Below are 24,052 nucleotides of genomic sequence, written 5' to 3' on the forward strand. Positions count from 1 at the left end.
CAATGAGGACAGATACAACTACATATAGATAATATGCAAGGAAGTAGCTTAACAGACTGTCTTAATCTGTTCACACTGCTACAACAAAAAATATCATAAACTGGGTGTGCTTATAAACAAGAGAAATTTATTTCTCACAGTTCTAGAGGCTGGGAAGTCCAAGATCTAAGGCACCTACAGATTCAGTGTCTAATGAGGGCTGGCTTTCTGGTTCCATAAATGGCTATCTTTTTGCTGTTTCCTTACATGGCAGAGGGGTCAAGGAACTCTCTGGGGTCTCTTTTATAAGGGTAATAGTCCCATTCATGAAGACACCACATTCATGACCTAATCGCCTCCCAAAGTCCTCATTTCCAAATATCATCACATTGGAGAATAGGTTTCAACATGTGAATTTTGGAGGTACAAACATTTGCTCTATGGCATTCCACTTCTGGTCCTCTCAAATTCATATCCTTTTCATATGCAAAATACATTCATTCCATCCTAACAGTCCCTAAAATCTTAACTCACACCAGCATCAACTCAAAAGTCTAACATCCAAAGTCTCATCTAAATATCATCTAAATCAACTATGGGTAAGACTCAAAGTATAATTCATACCAAGGCTAACTCCTCTCTAGCTGTAAGCCTGTGAAATCAAACAAGTTATGAGCTTCCAAAATACAAAGGCGGGTCAGGCATAGGATAAACACTCCATTCAAAAAGGGGAAACAGAAAAGAAGAAAGGAATGGCAGGTCATGAAAAAATCCAAAACCCAATGGAACAAATTTCATTAGACCTTAAGGCTCAAGAATAATCCTTTTTGGCTCAATCTCTGACCTTCAGGCCACTAGGACCTGCCCCCACAGCTTTGCTGGGCAGAGGTTGAACCCCTAAGTCTCTAGGTGCTCCTGCCCCAGCGGCTTGGTGGGTTGGTCCTGCAGCAACTCTCTGCCTAAATCTCACACTGTCTCTCTGAAATGTTGGTCCCATCCTTTGAAACCTATATAGGGGCAGCCAGGCTACTATGTCTCACGCAGTCTGTGAACTGGCAGAGGTAGCTCTTTGTGGTCACTAAAGTTTGCTGCCTGTACCCTTTGGAAGGGCAGCCACCTTGCTTCACTGGGCCTGTTGGAGCCACACTGGGGCAGCTGTGAAGTGTGGCACTACAGTGTGGGAGCTGAGCCTAAGATGTAAGGAGGTGGTGCTGGGTAGCACTTTCTGAAGTCCCAGAAGCACCAGGCACAGTAGTCCCTCCTTTGAAACTACTCTGCCTTCAGGGAACTTGCACTCTGGGCCTGGAATGGGAGTAATAGCCCTGATGATTTCTAAATTGCCTTTGGGGTAATTCTTCCCTGGTCTTGGAGAATAGCTCCTGGCTTCTGTTGACATGGCTGATACATACTAATTTCCTTATAAAACAATGGCTTGGCCACACTTTTAGTGTTCCCCACCTAGAACTCTCTCCCCCAACTGGCTATCTTAATTTTTAATAATATGGATAGGCTGAGAATTTCCCAAATCTTTAAGTTCTGCTTCCGTTCTGATTAACAACTCCATCTTTAGGTCATTTATCCCTTCTCACATATGTACAAAGAACAATATGCCAGTCAGGAGAAACCAAGGGGGAGGAAACTGCTTATAGTGAACTATAAGCCGTCATAGTAAACAGTTACAAGCAGTGAGGAGAAACCAAGCCACCATTTCATCACTTTACTTAGAAAATGCTTTAGTTAAATATACAATTTAATTGCTCACAATTTAATTGCTCAAATTGTAAATATACAATTTAATTCCTTCCTTCACAAGGAAGTTCTTCCTTCCACAAAATACTAGAACACAAATACAATTCAGTCAAATTCTTCACCACTTTATAACAAAAAAATCATGTTTCCTCCAGTTTCCAACAACGTTCCTCATTTCCATTTGAGATCTCATCAGAATGGTGTTTGCCACACATATTACCATGATCAGGAAAGGCCGATGTGGCAGAGAAGGCAAGAGCAACAGGACATTTGAATGTTAAGTAACACAGAATTCAAGGAGTGTGGTCCTTTCCTCCCACTTAAGACCTTTCAAAGTAGATAAACCTACCCTCATCCTTTTCCTCTTTCTTCTTGCTGTGATTTAAGTTGATTCAATAAATCCCATGAATGGAATTTTCAATTTGGTACATGACTTTCTGTAATGCAGTCGTAAGTTCCTGCTTGCGCTATGGGGTATGTGGAAGGTAGCTGATGGTACGAGGTTGTAAGACTACAGGAACAGAGGTCCCCAAGTTAGAAAGATTACGAGGCCTGGGACATTGTTGAAATTATCAGCACCAGCATGAACTGGGGACAAATCAGGAGGGGTGGACTGTTAGTCACTGATATTACCAAGAGAACCAATTCACAAATTCACCAGTCATAGATTTGAGACCTAAATTCACCAGAAATCATAATATCCAGAGTATAAGAATCTACACATGCATTTCAACTCCTCCTTCTTCATCCACTAGAATATGCAAACTACCAGTTTCAGCCCACCGGTCTTTAATACATCCTGATGCCATATTGGATAGAACAGCAGGAGAAGCAGAAAATCTGACTCACAATTCACCTGAGAGAAACAGAATCATCCAAAAGTGACACTTAAAACTAGAAGAGACTAAAATAACATGAATTGGCAACTATAATTTCCTACGCTGCCTCAGGATAGGTGGTTTACTGAAAATAAAACAGATTTGTTACAGTAAAGCAGCTAAATTTTCTTTGTACATGATTGGCAATACATTTTTGAGCCTAATGTAGTATGAGCAGCAAAATTTCTTAACACTAACATGGCAAAGAGTTTTAAAAAGAAAAGAAATGAGGAAGATAAAGTAGGTTAGTCAATGGACATAGAAACTGAGTTTATTTGAACCAATCTGTGTCCCACTTCAAGAGTATACACATACACATACACACACACACACACATACTACAAATATCTAGTACTCATTATACTGTCTGAAGTATTACTATCTTCAGCAGCAGGATACTTGAGTAGCTGCTACATATATGTCTAAGTATATAAGTTCCAAATGTTGGGGTTCAAAAAGCTATACCCCAAAATATGGTGTTTTGGCATGCTGGGTACTTTTAACTAAAAGGTCTCAGAAATGAGCCTCAGAACCAAGGTCTCTCTCTGCCTTTCCACTCTCCTGACCCACCCTCAGTCTCTCTGATCCTTTTTCTTTCCTAAAGCACTGAGAGTGACTCTCTCTGGAATTTCCTTATCTGATTAAGGAAGCTTCTTTCCAAAAGAAATGCAATTGTCTTAAGACCTGCTTCCTGAGAATCTCATCAAATAACCATGAAAAATTATCCATCAGAAAAGAGACTAAAAGTTGTCACCACATCCACACTGACTTTTCATCTATTCCTCTGAGGATAGCTCCAAGAGATTGGCTGGGAAACTTTATCTGCATAAAAAGACAACCTTCGTTCACAGTGAAGTTCCACCCCTCACCTTTCCACCACCTCACCATAGCTCACGGAAACGCTGTCCCAGGCCATTGCTCTTTGAATCCTTTAAAAATTATTTGAATCTCACTTGAAAAATTATTTACTACCTCTCTAAAATTACCTGCAGCTCCCTACTTCTCTCTTCCCCAAAAAGAAGGCATTTAAGCTTCAACCACCTGGCCCTTCTTTGAATCTCATATTTGTGGGACTCTCACATCCATACACACATTAATAAATTTGCAACTCTTTATCTCCTATTAATCTATTGCCAGTCATTTCTATAAAATTGCAGAAAGAGCAGAGGAAAAGCTTTCTCTTCACTCCTACACAAAGTAAAAAGTAGTATATCAGCTCTTTAAATGTGTCACTGTGTGACTTAGTTCTCCCTTTTGTGTTATGATTTTTGTTGTTATTGTTCTCCAAAAGCTATCTTTTTCCAGACATGCTATGGTACAACTGTTGAAAATGTATTTCCTCCTACAGTAAAACTGAGACACAGCACAATCAAAGGCCAACCTTAAGGAGAAGGGTAGAAATGATTGAGAATTATTCATCTACCAGAGTGAATAATCTCTTAAACTGTGTGATTTTTATGTCAACTTTAACTGCAATTTTATACATGCTTTGGATATAAATTAAGGGAAAATATAAAGTTTTATACATGAGTCAGTATGCATTCCAATCAAGGTAGATATCAATATATTGCAGGTCAAGAGAAAGAAGTAAAGATCTAATCAGACAATCAGAGATGACTACTAATCTGCATGACAAACAGGTCAATCTGCTGCCTCATTCTACACATTTTCAGTTCCATATTGTTTCTTTTATAAAGCTAGAAAAATAGAAGGGCCACCTCTGCAGTAAAATAAAAGTCAGTATTTTACACATAGATAAATCAGATTTTGAAGGAAACTCTTTGGGGTGATAAAAAAAAAAAAGAATAACCACATGGTTACCTGCATGCTACTAAGCCTCAGAGTTAAAAGGAAAAGACAGAGTGACACACAGGGTGCTGAAAAGTTTTAAGCATGGAAACAAGGTCATCCTGCAGTTTCACTAAGAAAACTTAATTTCTGGGGCTTGTCTACCATCTGGTGACCATTTGGTGTCTGTGTGTCAAAAATTGCCCAGATATTTCTAAACATTTCAGAATGCCATCAGAAGCTACAGCAAATTGCAGCTCTTTCTGAAAAGAAAAAAAAAAAAAAAAAAAAAAAAAAGAGGATCTGGCCTGAGTGTGATTTTTTAAGGAGCAGTTAAGGTGATAATAAGGAAGAAGATATTTCTCATTTAATACATTTTAGAAAATAAAATGTCCCTATGGAATACAGTAGCAACTTGAAATATAAATATGTATAATTCCCATACAGATGTATGCATTTTCTACATAGGACAATCAAAATTTAAATTACAGCATCCTGTAAATAATATAATTGACAATATTTGATTATTACAAAAGGTTTTGTACAAGCACCAGCAGAATAATTTAGAAATTCATGAATTCTAAAAATTCTAAAACCCCAGAAATAAGCACATTTTCCCAAGGATTTTATTTCAGTGTTACTTATGAATGCTACTGTGTAATGACAACCATTCATTTCTACAGTTTAAGGATACACAAACATTTATCAATTAGGCTTTTCCACCACCACTTTCAGAAATCATGCTGAAACAGAAACTCCAGAATTACTACATGAAAATAGAAAAATAAAACAGAAAAATGTCACGCACATACTCAAAAGTAATAAATTAATGGTTACTTCAATTCCTTCTCAAGCTAGCCGCAAGATTTTTCTAATAGCTACAATGAAGCATTCATGTTTATTCAGGGACAAGAAAGTCTAAAACGCTTAAAAGTGCTCTACTTTAAATCAAGTTGACTTAACAGAATAAATCAGCATGCATCTTTCACCTTTTTTGGAAACTAAAGTGCACAAATACGCTGAATGCCATCCCAAATCCTGCCTAATACCCATTTAAGTAGATAGGAATTTAAGTAACAAATCTTTCCCCACCTCCTGAGAAGGAAAAATAAGTTACACAAACATCTCATCAAAACAAGGAAGGCAAGGCCCTCTCCTAAAAACTGGCAGTAAACACAGAAGACAGAAGAAGGCCTATACTTACACAGATGGCTAGAGCTCCTGCCCCCATTCTCTCAGGAAGCGTCCGGAAGAACTGAGGAAGACCAGACGAAAATATTAAAATGACAGCAAAATACTAAAATTCCATTCCGCATGTATTCTTTGATGTGAAAAACAGCTTCCAATCCAAAGGCCCCGAGGTTAGCGAAGTGCAGCTTCTAACATTTTAGGAAGACTGGTTTTGCTTCTCTTTCAGCTGAACCCACATGGCTGGAAGGACTGCCTGGAGTTGAAATTTGATCCACAGCCTTAGTGCTGGCAAGTAGAGGGAGTCACGTGACCGGGTCTTAAGTCGCTGACATCTTTTTCTTAAACCTGACTCCCTAGGTCCCACACACAGGCTTCTTTGGCTTAGAAAACTGCCAGTCACCTGGTGGCATTCATTAATAGAACCAATAGTGCATAAAGTGAAAACACAGACTTGCTTCCCAGACTCCACACAGCTCTAAGAAAAACGTACGTATTCAGACTCAGGTTTAAAACTGCAGGCACATTATTCATTTTTTCTCAGGCAGTCTTTCTTCTACTGTTCTTTAGAAACCAGCTAAATTCTACCAAAATTTTCTTCCTTCCATCCTATCCCATCAGAATTGTTTTAAATGAAAATGCTCTATTTTATGTAGCTGTTACTACTTCTAATTACATATGAGTTGTCTTATAATAATATACTGATGATAAACATAAACAACATACGTCTAGACAGCCATAATTCTACATATAAGATTTGCAGTCTGAAAAATTAGCTTCTAACTGACTTTTCAGTAACTTTCTATTCTACATGCTGTCACGAGAAAATCTGATAGATTTAAAATTTTCCAAATATTTGAACTAACAGCTAAAATAGTCACTTCAGGTAAGCCAAAAGGAAAGTATCCTATTTTTATTTTTGTTATCATTTTTTCTGTCAATTTTTTTTTCTTTTGCTGTACCTATTGACCCATCCTCTAAGTTCTCTCCCCTCACCCCCAACCTTCCAACAGGCCCTGATGTGTGTTGTTTCCCCTCTCTGTGTCCATGTGTTTCAAATGTTCAACTCCCACTTACGAGTGAGAACACGTAGTGTTTGGTTTTCTGTTCCTGTGGTAGTTTGCTGAGGATGACTGCTCGTAGCTTCATACATGTCCCTGCAAAAGACATGATCTTGTTCCTTTTTATGGCTGCATAGTATTCCATGGTGTATATGTACCACATTTTCTTTATCCAGTCTATCACTGATGTGCATTTGGGTTGGTTCCATGTCTTTGTTATTGTAAATGGTGCTGCAATAAACATACATGTGCTTGTGTCTTTATAGCAGAATGATTTATACTCCTTTGGGTATATACCCAGTAATGCGATTGCTGGGTCAAATGGTATTTCTGGTTCTAGATCCTTGAGGAATCTCCATACTGTCTCCCACAATGGTTGAACTAATTTACATTCCCATTCACAGAGTAAAAGTGTTCCTATTTCTCTACATCCTCTCCAGCATCTATTGTTTCCTGACTTTTCAATAATTGTCATTCTAACTGGTGTGAGATAGTATCTCATTGTGGTTTTGATTTGCATTTCTCTGATTATCACTGACGTTGAGCTTTTCTTCATAGGTTTGTTGGTCACATAAATGTCTTCTTTTGAGAAGTGTCTGTTCCTATCGTTTGCCCACTTTTTGATGGAGTAGTTTGTCTTTCTCCTGTAAATTTGTTTAAGTTCCTTGTAGATTCTGGATATGAGACCATTGTCAGATGCATAGCTTGCAAATATTTTCTCCCATTCCATAGGTTGCCTGTTCACTCTAATGATAGTTTCTCTTGCTGTGCAGAAGCTCTTTAGTTTAATTAGATCCCATTTGTCAATTTTGGCTTCTGTTGCCATTGCTTTTGACATTTTTGTCATGAAGTCTTTGCCCATGCCTATGCCCTGAATGGTATTGCCTAGGTTTTCTTCTATGGTTTTTATGGTTTTGGGTTTTACATTTAAGTCTTTAATCCATCTTGAGATAATTTTTGTATAAGGTCTAAGGAAGGGGTCCAGTTTCAGTTTTCTGCATGTAACTAGCCAGTTTTCCCAGCACCATTTACTGAATGGGAGATCATTTTCCCATTGCTTGTTTTTGTCAGGTTTGTCAAAGATCAGATGGTTGTAGATGTGTGGTGTTATTTCTGAGGTCTCTGTTCTGCTCCATTGGTCTATATGTCTGTTTTGGTACCAGTACTGTGCTGTTTTGGTTACTGTTGCCTTGTAGTATAGTTTGAAGTCAGGTAGCATGATGCCTCCAGCTTTGTTCTTTTTGCTTAGGATTGTCTCGGCTGTATGGGGTCTTCTTTGATTGTGAATGAAATTTAAAATAGTTTTTTTCTAATTCTGCGAAGAATATCAATGGTAGTTTGATGGGAATAGTATTGATTCTACAGATTACTTTGGGCAGTAGGGCCATTTTCATGATCATGATTCTTCCTATCCATGAGGATAGACTGTTTTTCCATTTGTTTGTGTTCTCTCTTATTTCCTTGAGCAGTGGTTTGTAGTTCTCATTGAAGAGGTCCTTCACATCCCTTGATAGCTGTATTCCTATGTATTTTATTCTCTTTGTAGTGATTGTGAATGAGAGTTCATTCATGATTTGCCTCTCTGCTTGTCTATTGTTGGTGTAAATGAATGCCTGTGATTTTTATACATTGATTTCGTATCCTGAGAGCTTGCTGAAGTTCCTTATCAGTTCAAGAAGTTTTGGGGCTGAGATGATGGGGTTTTCTAAATATAAAATCATGTCATCTGCAAACAGAGATAACTTGATTTCTTCTCCTCTTATTTGACTACCCTTTATTTCTTTCTCTTGTTTGATTGCCTTGGCCAGAACTTTCAATACTATGTTGAATACGAGTGGTGAGAGAGGGCATCCTTGTCTTGCACTAGTTTTCAAAAGCTGCTTCCAGCTTTTGCCTTTTCCATATGATATTGGCTGTGAATCTGTCATAAATAGCTTTTATTATTTTGAGATATGTTCCATCAATACCTAGTTTATTGAGAGTTTTTAACATTCAAGTATGTTGAATTTCATCAAAGGCCTTTTCTGCATCTATTGAGATAGTCATGTGGTTTTTGTCTTTGGTTCTGTTTATGTGATGGATCACATTTATTGATTTGTGTATGTTGAACCATTCTTGTATCCCAGAGATGAAGTCGACTTGATTGTGGTGGGTAAGTTTTTTGATGTGCTGCTGGATTTGGTTTGCCAATATTTCACTGAGGATTTTTTGCATCAATGTTCATCTGGGATATTGGCCTGAAGTTTTTTGTTGTTGTTGTGTTTCTTCCCGGTTTTGGTACCAGGATGATGCTGGCTTCATAAGATGAGTTAAGGAGGAGTCCCTCCTTTTCAATTGTTTGGAATAGTTTCAGAAGGAATGGTACCAGCTCCTCTTTGTATTTCTGGTAGAATTCAGCTGTGAATCCATCTGGCCCTGGGCTTTTTTTGTTGGTAGGCTATTAATTACTACAATTTCAGGTTTGTTATTGGTCTATGCAGGGATTCAACTTCTTCCTGGTTCAGTCTTGGTAGGGTGTATGCATCCAGGAGTTTAACCATTTCTTCTAGATTTTTTAGTTTGTTTGCATAGAGGTGTTTGTAGTATTCTCTGACAGTAGTTTGTATTTCTGTAGGATCAGTGGTGATATCCCCTTTATCATTTTTTATTGTGTCTATTTGATTCTTCCTTCTCTGTTTTCTTCTTTATTAGTCTAGCCAGCAGTCTATCTATTTTGTTAATTTTTTCAAAAAAAAAAAAAAACAAGCTTCTGGATTTATTTTTTTGGAGGGTTTTTTGTGTCTTTATCTCCTTCAGGTCTTCTCTGATCTTAGTTATTTCTTGTCTTCTGCTAGGTTTTGGATGAATTTCCTCTTGTCTCTCTAACTCTTTTAATTGTGATGTTATGGTGTCAATTTGAGATCTTTATAGCTTTCTGATGTGGGCATTTAGTGCTACAAATTTCCCTCTTAACACTGCTTTAGCTGTGTCCCAGAGATTTTGGTACATTGTCTCTTTGTTCTCATTGGTTTCAAAGAACTTCTTTGAATTTCTGCCTTAATTTCATTACTTACTCAGAAGTCATTCAGGAGAAGGCTGTTCAATTTCTATGAAATTGTGTGGTTTTGAATGAGTTTATTAATCCTGAGTTCTAATTTGATTGCACTGAGAGACTGTTTATGATTTCAGTTCTTTTGCATTTGCTGAGGAGTGTTTTACTTCCAATTATTTCCAATTACATGGTCAATTTTAGAATAATTGTCATGTGGCACTGAGAACAATTTAGAGTCTGTTCATTTGGGGTAGAGAGTTCTGTAGACATCTACTAGGTCCACTTAATCCAGAGCTGAGTTCAAATCCTGAATATCCTTGTTAATTTTCTGTTTCTTTGATCTGTCTAATACTGACAGTGGGATGTAAAAGTCTCCCAGTATTATTGTGTGGAAGTCTAAGTCTCTTTGTAGGTCTCTAAGAACTTGCTTTATGAATCTGGGGGCTCCTGTATTGGGTGCATATATATTCAGAATAGTTACCTCTTCTTGTTGAATTGTTCCCTTTACCACTATGTAATGCCCTTCCTTGTCTTTTTTATCTTTGTTGGTTTAAAGTCTGTTTTATCAGAGACTAGGATTGCAACCCCTGGTTTTTTTGTTGTTGTTGTTGTTGTTTTTTTGTCTTTGCTTTTTTTGCTTTCCATTTGCTTGACAAATTTTCCTCCATCCCTTTATTTTGAGGCTGTGTGTGTGTCTTTGCATGTAAGATGGGTCTCCTGAATACAGCACACTGATGGGTCTTGACTCCTTATCCAATTTGCCAGTCTGTGTCTTTTAATGGAGGCATTTAGCCCATTTACATTTAAGATTAGTATTGTTATGTGTGAATTTGATTCTGTCATCATGGCGCTATTTAGTTATTTTGCACACTAGTCAATGCAGTTTCTTCGTAGTGTCATTGGTCTTTATATTTTGGTGTGTTTTTGCAGTGGCTGGTACTGGTTTTTCCTTTCCATATTTAGTGCTTCTTTCAGCAGCTCTTGAAGGGCAGTCCTGGTGGTAACAAAATGCTTCAGCATTTGCTTGTCTGGAAAGGATTTTATTTCTCCTTTGCTTATGAAGCTTAGTTTGGCTGGATATGAAATTCTGTGTTGAAAATTCTTTCTTAAAGAATGTTGAATGTTGACCCCCAATCTCTTCTAGCTTACAGAGTTTCTGCTGAGAGTTCTGCTGTTAGTCTCATGGGCTTCCTTTTGTAGGTAATCTGGCCTTTCACTCTGGGTGCCCTTAACAGTTTTTCCTTTACTCGACCTTCAAGAATCTGATGATTATGTGTCTTGGGGTTGCTCTTCGCATGGAGTATCTTAGTGGTGTTCTATGTATTTCCTGAATTTGCATGTTGGCCTGTCTTGCTAGCTTGGGGAATTTCTCCTGGATAATATCCTGAATTGTGTTTTCTAGCTTGTTTCCATTCTCCCCTTCTCCTTCTGGTACTCCAGTCAATCGTAGGTTCAGTCTTTTTATGAAGTCCCATATTTCTTAGAGGCTTTGTTCATTCCTTTTCATTATATTTTCTCTACTCTTTTCTGCATATCTTATTTCAGCAAGGTGGTCTTCAAACTCTGATATCCTTTCTTCCACTTGGTCAATTCAGCTGTTGATACTTACGTATACTTCACGAAGTATTTGTGCTGTTTTTTTCCGGCTCCATTAGGTCATTTATGTTCCTCTCTAAACTGGTTATTCTAGTTACCAATTCCTCTAACTTTTTATCAAGATTCTTAGCTTCCTTGCATTGGGTTAGAACATGCTCCTTTAGCTCATCATAGTTTTTCATTACTCATCTTCTGAAGCCTACTTCTATCAATTCGTCTGTCTCATTCTCCATCCAGTTCTGCGCCCTTGACGGAGAGACGTGATCATTTGGAGGAGGAGAGGCACTCTGGCCTTTTGGGTTTTCAGCATTTTTTGGTTCATTCTTGCTTATCCTCATAAGTTTACCTAGTTTCAGTCTTTGAGGATGCTGACCCTTGGATGGGGTTTTTTGGGGGGCCTTTTTATTGTTGTTGTTGATGCTGTTGTTGTTGCTTTCTGTTTGTTTTTCTTTCAACAGTCAGGTCCCTCTTCTGTAGGGCTGCTACAGTTTGCTTCAGGCGTTATTCATCTGATTCACTCCCACGCCTGGAGATGCCACTCAAGGAGGCGGGAGAGCAGCAAAGATGGGTGCATGCTCCTTCTTCTGGGACCTCTGACTTCGAGGGGCACCAACCTGATGCCAGTAGGATTTATCCCGTACAGGGTGTCTGACAACCCCTGTTGGAGGGTCTCACCCAGTTGGGTGGCATGGGGAGCAGGACCCATTTAATGAAGCACTTTGTCCCTTGGTGGAGAGGGTGTATTTTGCTGGGGCGAAACCCACTTGTTTGGGCTGCCTGGATTCCTCAGAACTACCAGTGGGAGAGACTAAGTCTGCTGGACCACAGAGACTGCAACCACCCCTCCCACTATTGGCTCGGGCCCCGGGAGATCCAAATTCTGTCCCTGAGCCTCTGGCTGGAGTTACTGGAGATCCTGCAGGGAAGACCCACCCACTGAGGAAGGATGGGTCAGGGTTAGACCTGAAGAGGCACTCTAGCTGCCGACTGCCACAGCTGGTGTGTTGGGCTGTGGGGACAAGTCTTGGGACCAAGCTGTCCAGCCTCCCTGGCTCCAGCAAGGGAAAAGTGCAGCCTCAAGCTATAGAAATGAGTGCCACCCTTCCCTGGCCCAGGGAGCTTAGCGTGTTAGGCTATTGTGAGTCTCGGTGCCGGCTGCTGCAAAAATTAACATATCTACTTCCAATATATTTTCTATGCTTGTTAAGAAAACATAATGCAGATCTAATTTATGATAATTTTATATCCCAATTTTTTTCACTTAACATTGTATCAGAGGCATGCATGCTCCCATGTTAATAACAGTATAAGCAAATTAAATCAGAAGTGGTATTACTTTTTGTACACACAACAGTTTCCTTAGACATTCTCCCATTTTTAGACATTTATATAGTTTCTGATTTTATCTATGTATGACAGTAAGTAATGCTTTGTCCTTGCTCTGATTCTTTTCTTGTAAAGATTCCTGAAAGTGAAATTTCTAGAATACAAAGAACATGAATGTGGGCTGGACCAATGCTTCTGACATGCACTGGCTCTGCAGTTTCTATTCTATAGCCTACCCTACCCAAGAATGAATATTTTATAAAATATGTCCTAATATTTTAAACTATTCAGCAAGTGAAAATGGTTTCTCAATTTTAAACTTACATTCCTTTTTATTCTCAGTAAAATTAACAATGTAAAAAAAATCCTCATTAGCCATTTGTATTTTCTGTTTTGTGAACTGTTTTCATTTTTTCTCCATTTGTCAACTGGAATCTCATCATAGTCTCTTTTAAAGGATGTTAAGTCAAACTAAATTTGGCCTGAGAAACCCTCCAGACCCACAAACTGAAGTTCTTATGAATAAACCACAACCTAACTTTGTAGGCAAATAAGCTGAAAACCTAACTTAGGAGTATGCTTCTGTAACAAGAGCTGGGTCCCATAGCTGGGTCTCAGCCAATCCCAGCAGCCATACCTTAACCATTTCCAGAAAAATGGGCTAACCTTACTAGAGACAATGTAAAATTAAGATGGCCACAGTGAGGAAGTTTTAATTGGGATAAAATTATTTATTTGAAAGGTAAATTAGAAAAAAAATGAAAAACCCACAAAAACAATGGGATGTATGATTTAATTGGAATGCAGAGCATCTACAAGACTAAATAAGTTTAAAAACTGGCTCCTTAAAAGAGTCTTTGCAAAAAAACACATAAGCTTAAGCAACAGATGAAAGAGGACTATACTCTGCATGAACCAACCCCGACCATTCCCTCTCTTTATACAACTCTACCTAAATACTCTGAGTGTCCACTAACCTCTTTGATAAATTACCCTTTCACCCTGAAGATGGTGATAAGAGAAGTTAGATGCCATACAAAGCAAGACCCTTTGATCAGCCAGGCCTTTTTGCCATAACCTTTACTCATGGTCTAAGCTTAGAGCCATGGTAAAGGACTTCCTTGATCTATGGGAAAATCCTCAAAACTTTACTGAGGCAGGTAGAATCCTCATAGGAGCTTATGAACCAGGACTCCCCAATCTTCGCCAGTTTACTCACATGATATTAGGGTTTTACGAAGCATGAAAATGATGGGCAGAATGGGACAAATGTGAGGAAGGTATTAAAGACTCCTTCAAAACCTCCTCATGGGGAGGGCCAAAATGAGCTAGAAAAAAATGCTGAAAACCATTTAAATTCACTTCATAGATTCCTCCACAAGAAATTGATTGGTCCATCACATAATCTTGCAGGCAAAAAGGATGACCCAGTTTCAGATTACAGAATTCACTTAGAAATACTATTTGTGAAACACTCTGGGCTCAAAATACAACAAGGAGTATTTTCTGCAGGGACTGAAACAGCATTAACTGTTGTATTTATAAATGCACTCTGTCCTGAACTTAGTAGTTTAATTAAAAACATAAACTAGGATGGGAAATTACAGATATGACTAAAGGGCTGGCCTTAGCTGAACACTTTGAGAGGACTCTAGAACAAGAAAAAACCCAAAAAGCTAACAAGCCTATGTCACTCCAATTACAACAGTTACCAAGACTAAAGGGATTTTCTCATTTTTATTTTAAATCAAAATCAGGAGGTCCTACAACATGAAATTCTTTATCCCAAGATGTCTCCCTTCATAGCCAACAACGAGCACACTGGAAAAGAGATTGTTGGGTTTTATATCAGTCCACCAATAAGCCTCCTTTCAGACCACTAGAGAGAGCCCAAGAGATTTTAACTGTCATGATGATAATCAACACGGAAGAAGTTCTAAGGTATTCTCCAGCAAACTGTTCCTAACAATACCCTTAAATAAACATAAAGAAACACGTTAAAATAAGTGGAGAGTCTTGTACAATCCTGGTGGATATTACAGTCACGTTATCTACCATAAATCCCATTTTAATACATGAACAACTCCCTCAAAGTAATAAGGTCATTTCTGTGCTGGAATTTTGAATCAAGCTCAAGAAGTTCCCATATCTGAACCTGTCCGATTGACTTTAGGGTCACTTAAAAAAAAAAAAAAACATATATTTTTACCATGTGATAATGCTCCAGAAAACTTGCTAGGGCAAGACTTAATTTCAAAGCCAAAAGAGCATATAAAATTCTCCTCTGGCTGGGTGTGGTGGCTGATGCCTGTAATCTCAGCACTTCAGGAGGGCGAGGTGGAAGGATTGCTTGAGCTCAGGAGTTCAAGATCAGCCTGGGCAACACTGCAAGACCTTGTCTCCAAAACAAATTCTTGGCCAGGCGCAGTGGCTCACACCTGTAATCCCAGCACTTTTGAAGGCCAAGGTGGGTCAATCACCTGTGGTCAGGAGTTTGAGACCAGCCTGACCAATATGAAGAAAGCCCATACCTACTAAAAATAGAAAATCAGCCTGGCATGGTGGTGCATGCCTATAATCCCAGCTACTTGGGAGGCTGAGGCAGAAGAATAGCTTGAACCTGGGAAGTGGAGGGTGCAGTGAGCCGAGATCGTACCATTGCACTCTAGCCTGGGCAACGAGAGCAAAGCTCCATCTCAAAAAAAAAAAAAAAAAAAAAAAAAAAATTATCCTCGGAGGGAGACTAATGTTAGAGTTTCCTGACTCTCCTGAACCAGAAATATTATGCTCTCTACAGTTAGAAATTGCTAAGTTTGAAATTCAGGCTTCTAATACTCCTGACCTACTTAAAATCCCTGAATGCTTATGGGTCTCTTCCTCAACTGATATAGGGAGGATTAAAAGTGTGGAACTTATAAAAGTTCAAGTAGATCATTCTAAACCTTGGCCTAAATTAATATCCACTAAAATCTGAAGCAATTCAAGGGCCTTCACCAATTGTAGAAGATTTAATCCTTCTTCTTACAATCCTGTAAGACTTACAATCCTGTGTGCCAGCCCTTGTGACACTCAAATTCTACCACTTAAAAAATCAATGAATGAGGTTGAAGATGTGTTCAAGATTTACAGGAAATTAATAAAATTGTAATACTAAGGTTTCCTGTAGTCCCAAATTCTAATACTTTTATTATCTAATGTACTTGCTGATTCAAAGTGGTTGACGATAATAGACCTCTATTCAGACTTCTTTAGCATTCTAATTCATAAAGAGAGTCAACACTTGTTTGATCTTATTGGAAAAATTAGCAGTACACCCAGACTGTAATGGGTTTATTGAAGCCTCTTTATATTTTTCCCAGGCATTGCAACAGGACTTTATAACCCTATAGTTTCCTGGAATACTACTCTTATTCGGTATGTAGATAACCTGTTGTTATAATCTCCCACTAAAGATCTCTGAAATTGACTCAGTTTACTTTTTACAGCAATTAACATAAAAGTCACAAAGTTTCAGTGAAAAAATTGCAGTGTTCAGAAGAAAAAGTTCACTATTTGGGACATGACTTGACTGCTAAAAGGATTTCTTTTTTTGCTGAGAGAATAAAAACTATTCAAAGTTTTCCTTAGCCTGCAACCAAAAGACAATTAAGAGATTTTCTTGGTCTTGCAGGATATTGCTGGGTCACAAATTTTTCCTTAATGGCATCATCATTGTGTGAGCTCATTAGAAAGGCAATACCAGAGCCTTTAATTTGGGAAAATAGTCATGGGTAGGCTTTTAGCCAAATGAAATTGGCCTTCAAACAGCCCCTAGCTTTAGGACTTCCTAATTATACTAAACATTTACCTTGTTTGTCCATGAACATAACAATCAGGCATTAGGAGTTCTTACGCAAGAACATGAAGGCAAAAATAGGCCCACTACATATTATAGCCTGCAACTAAACTCAGTAGCTAAAGCACAGCCTAATGATTTAAAAGCAGTAGCAGCAGCAGTCATGTTGGTAGAAGCTTAATCTGAGGTGATTTCAGGGAATCAAGCTAATTTTGCAACTCCCACATGCTGTGGAAAGTCTATTAAATTCCAACCAAACTCAGCATTTTTCAGCAATTAAACTAACATCCTATGAAATTCCCCTATCTCCTTCCAATCTCCACCTAAAATGCTGCAGCTTACTTAATCCTGCTATTCTATTCTCTCTGCCTGATAATGGTGAAGGTCACAAATACATTACGTGTAGTATCAGAAATAGTGGCCCATTGCATTGATTAAAATACTCTGTTGGATAATCCTGCACTAATACTTGTTGTTCAGGGGTCCCATGCCAAAAACTTGGAAGGAAAATATCAGGCAGGCTATGTCCTTAGCACCCCAAATCAGCTAACAGAGAAGGAAACTCCTTCTCAATTTAAGTCAGCTCAACCTGTGGAGCTCTTTGCTCTCTCCAGAGTTCGTTGTATACCTAAAGGCAAGTCAGTAAATACTTACGCAGACAGTAGATATACTTTTGAAGTAGTGCATGATTTGGGCACATTATGGAAACAATAAAAACTTCTCACTTCTTGTGGAACCCACATCATAAACAGACTCCAACTAGATAAACTCCTTTCTGCTATCCTGTTACTATACAGATTGCCATGAAGATAAAAGCTTGTAAAACTGCACCTAAATATCAAGGAATGTCCTAGCAGATTTTTATGCTAAATCAGCTAGTGCTGAAACTGTTAGAATATGTAATTTGAATAACTACATAAGATTGATCCAAGTCTATTCTCTTACAATGACCTATTTAATAAACACTACAATTAATCCGATTTGGAAAAGCAAAATTGGTATCTAACTGGATATAAATTTGATGTTAAGGGTGGACTCACAGAGGGCCTTCCTAAGTCTTTGAAGCTTCCATTGTTAAAAGTTGTGTACTCCATAACTCATTATGGAATAGACACAATTGGCATGACTATTCCCAAATTGCTAAAATAGTTTACAACCTATGTTTGGGCTGTCAAACTCATAATCCGGGGAAAGCAATCAAGACTTCAGGTGGCATATTTCCACCACTGATGGATCATTTAAATATTTATAGATGGACTTCATTCAGTTGCCACCCTCACTGGTAAGAGTACTTTCTTATAATAGTCTGTATGTTTGCTCCAGCTCCTAGCATGAGCGACACAGAAGATGGGTGATTTCTACATTTTCAACTGAGGTAATGGGTTCATCTCACTGGGGTGTGTCGGACAGTTGGCGCTGGTCTGCGGGTGCAGCCTGACCAGCGGGAGCTGAAGCAGGGCGAGGCATCTCCTCACCTGGGAATCAGAAGGGGGAAAGGAATTCCTTTTCCCAGCCAAAGGAAACTGAGACACACAACACCTGGAAAATCGGGTAACTCCCACCCTAATACTGCGCTTTACCAAGGATCTTAGCAAACAGCACACCAGGAGATTATATCCCACACCTGGCCCAGAGGGTCCCACGCCCACGGAGCCTCCCTCTTTGCTAGCACAGCAGTTTGAGATCTAACTGCAAGGTGGCAGTGAGTGGGGGAGGGGCACTCACCATTACTGAGGCTTAAGTAGGTAAACAAAGCAACGGGGAAGCTCAAACTGCGTGGAGCCCACCATAGCTCAAGGAGGCCTGCCTGTCTCTGGAGACTCCACCTCTGGGGACAGGGCATAGCTAAACAAAAAGCAGCAGAAACCTCAGCAGAGGTAAATGCCCCCATCTGACAGCTCTGAAGAGAGCAGTGGATCTCTCAGCACGGAGGTTGAGATCTGAGAACAGACAGACTGCCTACTCAAGTGGGTCCCTGATCCCTGAGTAGCCTAACTGGGAGACATCCCCGACTAGGTGCAGACCGACACCTCACACCTCACACCCCTGAGACGAAGTTTCCAGAGCAAGAATCAGACAGCAACACTCGCTGTTCAGCAATATTCTATCTTCTGCAGCCTCCGCTGCTGATACCCAGGCAAACAGGGTCTGGAGTGAACCTCAAACTCCAACAGATCTACAGTTGAGGGTCCTGACTGTTAGAAGGAAAACTAACAAACAGAAAGGACACCCACACCAAAACCCCATCAGTATGTCACCATCACCAAAGACCAAAGGCAGATAAAACCACAAAAATGGGGAAAAAGGAGTGCAGAAAAGCTGGAAATTCAAAAAATCAGAGCACATCTCCCCCTCCAAAGGAACGCAGCTCATCACCAGCAATGGAACAAAGCTGGACGGAGAATGACTTTGACGCGTTGAGGGAAGAAGTCTTCTGTTGATCAAACTTCTCAGAGCTAAAGGAGGAACTACGTAACCAGTGCAAAGAAACTAAAAACCTTGAAAAAAGAATGGATGAATGGATAACTAGAATAATCAATGCAGAGAAGACGTTAAAAGAACTGATAGAGATGAAAACCATAACATGAGAACTACGTGACAAATGCACAAGCTTCAGTAACTGACTCGATCAATTGGAAGAAAGAATATCAGCGATTGAAGATCAAATGAATGAAATGAAGTGAGAAGAGAAGTGTAGAGAAAAAAGAGTAAAAAGGAATGAACAGCGCCTCCAAGAAATATGGGATTATGTGAAAAGACCAAATCTACATCTGATTGGTGTGCCTGAAACTGATGGGGAAAATGGAACCAAGTTGGAAAACACTCTGCAGGGTATCATCCCGGGGAACTTCACCAACCTAGTAAGGCAGGCCAACATTCAAATTCAGGAAATGCAGAGAATGCCACAAAGATACTCCTTGAGAAGAGCAACTCCAAGACACATAAATGTCAGATTGACCAAAGCTGAAATGAAGGAAAAAATGGTAAGGGCAGCCAGAGAGAAAGGTCGGGTTACACACAAAGGGAAGCCCATCAGACTAACAGCAGATCTCTTGGCAGAAACTCTCCAAGCCAGAAGAGAGTGGGGGCCAATATTCAACATTCTTAAAGAAAAGAATTTTCAACCCAGAATTTCATATCCAGCCAAACTAAGTTTCATCAGTGAAGGAGAAATAAAATCATTTACAGACAAGCAAATGCTTAGAGATTTTTTGTCACCACCAGGCCTGCCCTACAAGAGATCTTGAAGGAAGCACTAAACATGGAAAGGAACAACCGGTAGCAGCCATTGCAAAAACATCCCAAAATGTAAACTCCATCGATGCTAAGAATAAACTGCATCAACTAGCGAGCAAAATAACCAGTTAATATCATAATGGCAGGATCAAGTTCACACATAACAATATTACAATATTAACCTTAAATGTAAATGGACTAAATGGTCCAATTAAAAGACACAAACTGGCAAATGGGATAAAGAGTCAAGACCCATCAGTTTGCAGTATTCAGGAGACCCATCTCACATGTAGAGACACACACAGGCTCAAAATAAAGGGATGGAAGAAGATCTACTAAGCAAATGGAAAACAAAAAAAAAAAGCAGGGGTTGCAATCCTAGTCTCTGATAAAATAGACTTTAAACCATCAAAGATCAAAAGAGACAAAGAAGGCCATTACATAATGATGAAGGGATCAATTCAACAGGAAGAGCTAACTATCCTAAATATATATGCATCGAATACAGGAGCACCCAGATTCATAAAGCAAGTCCTTAGAGACTTACAAAGAGACTTAAGACTCCCATATAATAATAATGGGAGACTTTAACACCCCACTGTCAACATTAGACAGATCAACGAGACAGAAAATTAACAAGGATGTCCAGGAATTGAACTCACCTCTGCACCAAGTGGACCTAATAGACATCTACAGAACTCTCTACCCCAAATCAACAGAATATACATTCTTCTCAGCACCACATCACACTTATTCCAAAACTGACCACATAGTTGGAAGTAAAGCACTCCTCAGCAAATGTAAAAGAGCAGAAATTATAACAAACTGTCTCTCAGACCACAGTGCAATCAAACTAGAACTCAGGACTAAGAAACTCAATCAAAACCACTCAACTACATGGAAACTGAACAACCTGCTCCTGAATGACTACTGGGTACATAACGAAATGAAGGCAGAAATAAAGATGTTCTTTGAAACCAATGAGAACAAAGATACAACATACCAGAATCTCTGGGACACATTTAAAGCAGTGTGTAGAGGGAAATTTATAGCACTAAATGCACACAAGAGAAACAGGAAATATCTAAAATTGACACCCTAACATCACAATTAAAAGAACTAGAGAAGCAAGAGCAAACACATTCAAAAGCTAGCAGAAGGCAAGAAATAACTAAGATCAGAGGAGAACTGAAGGAGATAGAGACACAAAAAACCCTCCAAAAAATCAATGAATCCAGGAGCTGGTTTTTTGAACAGATCAACAAAATTGATAGACCACTAGCAAGACTAATAAAGAAGAAAAGAGAGAAGAATCAAACAGACGCAATAAAAAATGATAAAGGGGATATCACCACCGAACCCACAGAAATACAAACTACCACAGAGAATACTATAAACACCTTGATGCAAATAAACTAGAAAACCTAGAAGAAATGGATAATTTCCTGGACACTTACACTCTCCCAAGACTAAACCAGGAAGAAGTGGAATCCTTGCATAGACCATAGCAGGTTCTGAAATTGATGCAATAATCAATAGCCTACCAACCAAAAAAAGTCCAGGACCAGACGGATTCACAGCCGAATTCTACCAGAGGTATAAGGAGGAGTTGGTACCATTCCTTCTGAAACTATTCCAACCAATAGAAAAAGAGGGAATCCTCCCTAACCCATTTTACGAGGCCAACATCATCCTGATACCAAAGCCTGACAGAGATACAACAAAAAAAGAGAATTTTAGACCAATATCCCTGATGACCACTGATACAAAAATCCTCAATAAAACACTGGCAAACCGAATCCAGCAGCACATCTAAAAGCTTATCCACTATGATCAAGTGGGCTTCATCCCTGGGATGCAAGACTGGTTCAACATATGCAAATCAATAAACGTAATCCAGCGTATAAACAGAACCAAAGACAAAAACTACATGATTACCTCAATAGATGCAGAAAAGGCCTTTGACAAAATTCAACAGCCCTTCATGCTAAAAACTCTCAATAAATTCGGTATTGATGGAACGTATCTCAAAATAATAAGAGCTATTTATGACAAACTCATAGCCAACATCATACTAAATGGGCAAAAACTGGAAGCATTCCCTTTGAAAACTGGCACAAGACAGGGATGCCCTCTCTCACCACTCCTATTCACCATAATGTTGGAAGTTCTGGCTAGGGCAATCAGGCAAGAGTAAGAAATCAAGGGTATTCAGTTAGGAAAAGAAGTCAAATTGTCCCTGTTTGCAGATGACATGATTGTATATTTAGAAAACCCCATCATCTCAGCCCCAAATCTCCTTAAGCTGCTAAGCAACTTCAGCAAAGTCTCAGGATACAAAATCAATGTGCAAAAATCACAAGCATTCTTATACACCAGTAACAGACAAACAGAGAGCCAAATCAAGAATGAACTCCCATTCACAATAGCTTCAAACAGAATAAAATACCTAGGAATCCAACTTACAAGGGATGTAAAGGACCTCTTCAAGGAGAACTACAAACCACTGCTCAGTGAAATAAAAGAGAACACAAACAAATGGAAGAACATACCATGCTCATGGATAGGAAGAATCAATACTGTGAAAATGGCCATACTGCCCAAGGTCATTTATAGATTCAATGCCATCCCCATTAAGCTACCAATGACTTTCTTCACAGAACTGGAAAAAAAAACTGCTTTAAAGTTCACATGGAACCAAAAAAGACCCCACATTGCCAAGACAATCCTAAGTCAAAAGAACAAAGCTGGAAGCATCACGCTACCTGACGTCAAACTATACTACAAGCCTACAGTAACCAAAACAGCATGGTACTAGTACCAAAACAGAGATATAGACCAATGGAACAGAACAGAGCCCTCAGAATTAGTACCACACATCTACAGCCATCTGATCTTTGACAAACCTGACAAAAACAAGAAATGGGGAAAGGATTCCCTATTTAATAAATGGTGCTGGGAAAATTGGCTAGCCATAAGTAGAAAGCTGAAACTGGATCCTTTCCTTACTCCTTAGACGAAAATTAATTCAAGATGGATTAGAGACTTAAATGTTAGACCTAAAACCATAAAAACCCTAGAAGAAAACCTAGGTAATACCATTCAGGACATAGGCATGGGCAAGGACTTCATGTCTAAAACACCAAAAGCAATGGTAACAAAAGCCAAAATTGACAAATGGGATCTAATTAAACTAAAGAGCTTCTGCACAGCAAAAGAAACTACCATCAGAGTGAACAGGCAACCTACAGAATGGGAGAAAATTTTTGCAATCTACTCATCTGACAAAGGGCTAATATCCAGAACCTATAAAGAACTCAATCAAATTTACAAGAAAAATACAAACAACCCCATCAAAAACTGGGCAAAGGATATGAACAGACACTTCTCAAAAGAAGATATTCACACAGCCAACAGAGACATGAGAAAATGCTCATCATCACTTGCCATCAGAGAAATGCAAATCAAAACCACAATGAGATACCATCTCACACCAGTTAGAATGGCAATCATTAAAAAATCAGGAAACAACAGGTGCTGGAGAGGATGTGGAGAAATAGGATTGGTGGGACTGTAAACTAGTTCAACCATTGTGGAAAACAGTGTGGCGATTCCTCAAGGATCTAGAACTAGAAATACCATTTGACCCAGCCATCCCACTACTGGGGATATACCCAAAGGATTATAAGTCACGCTGCTATAAAGACACATGCACACATATGTTTATTGTGGCACTATTCACAATAGCAAAAACTTGGAATCAACCCAAATGTCCATCAGTGACAGACTGGATTAAGAAAATGTGGCATATATACACCATGGAATACTATGCAGCCATAAAAAAAGGGTGAGTTTGTGTCCTTTGTAGGGACATGGATGCAGCTGGAAACCATCATTCTCAGCAAACTATCACAAGAAAAGAAAACCAAATACCGCATATTCTCACTCATAGGTGGGAATTGAAATATGAGATCACTTGGACACAGGAAGGGGAACATCACACACTGGGTCCTATTGTGCGGAGGGGGTGGGGAGGGATAGCATTAGGAGATATACCTAATGTAAATAACGAGTTAATGGGTGCAGCACACCAACATGGCACATGTATACATATGTAACAAACCTGCACGTTGTGCACATGTACCCTAGAACTTAAAGTATAATAAAAAAAAAAGAAAAGAAAAATAAATAAATAAAACCTAAAAAAAAAAAAAAATAGTCTGTATGTTTTCTAATTAGGTAGAGGCTTTCCCAAGTAGAAAAGCTGCTGCTGTCACAATAGCAAAGAAATTATTAGAAAATGTATTTCCTGGCCAGGTGCAGTGGCTCATGCCTGTAATCCCAGCACTTTGGGAGGCCGAGGCAGGTGGATCACAAGGTCAGG

The 24,052-nt window shown here is 39.0% G+C and overlaps 1 protein-coding gene across 1 annotated transcript in view; it reads right to left on the reverse strand.

Moving 5' to 3' along the window:
• FAM13A (family with sequence similarity 13 member A) overlaps positions 1 to 5,793 on the reverse strand; it is a 325,132-nt gene extending 319,339 nt beyond the window's left edge. Inside the window, exon 1 of the mRNA XM_023195427.2 lies at positions 5,599 to 5,793. Coding sequence (XP_023051195.2) covers positions 5,599 to 5,625 — 27 coding nt within the window. The 5' untranslated portion in view covers positions 5,626 to 5,793. The remainder of the gene's footprint in view (positions 1 to 5,598) is intronic.
• Between the last annotated feature and the right edge of the window lie 18,259 nt (positions 5,794 to 24,052).

This window comes from Piliocolobus tephrosceles, chromosome 3 (assembly GCF_002776525.5).
Source record: "Piliocolobus tephrosceles isolate RC106 chromosome 3, ASM277652v3, whole genome shotgun sequence".
NCBI classification, from domain to species: domain Eukaryota; kingdom Metazoa; phylum Chordata; class Mammalia; order Primates; family Cercopithecidae; genus Piliocolobus; species Piliocolobus tephrosceles.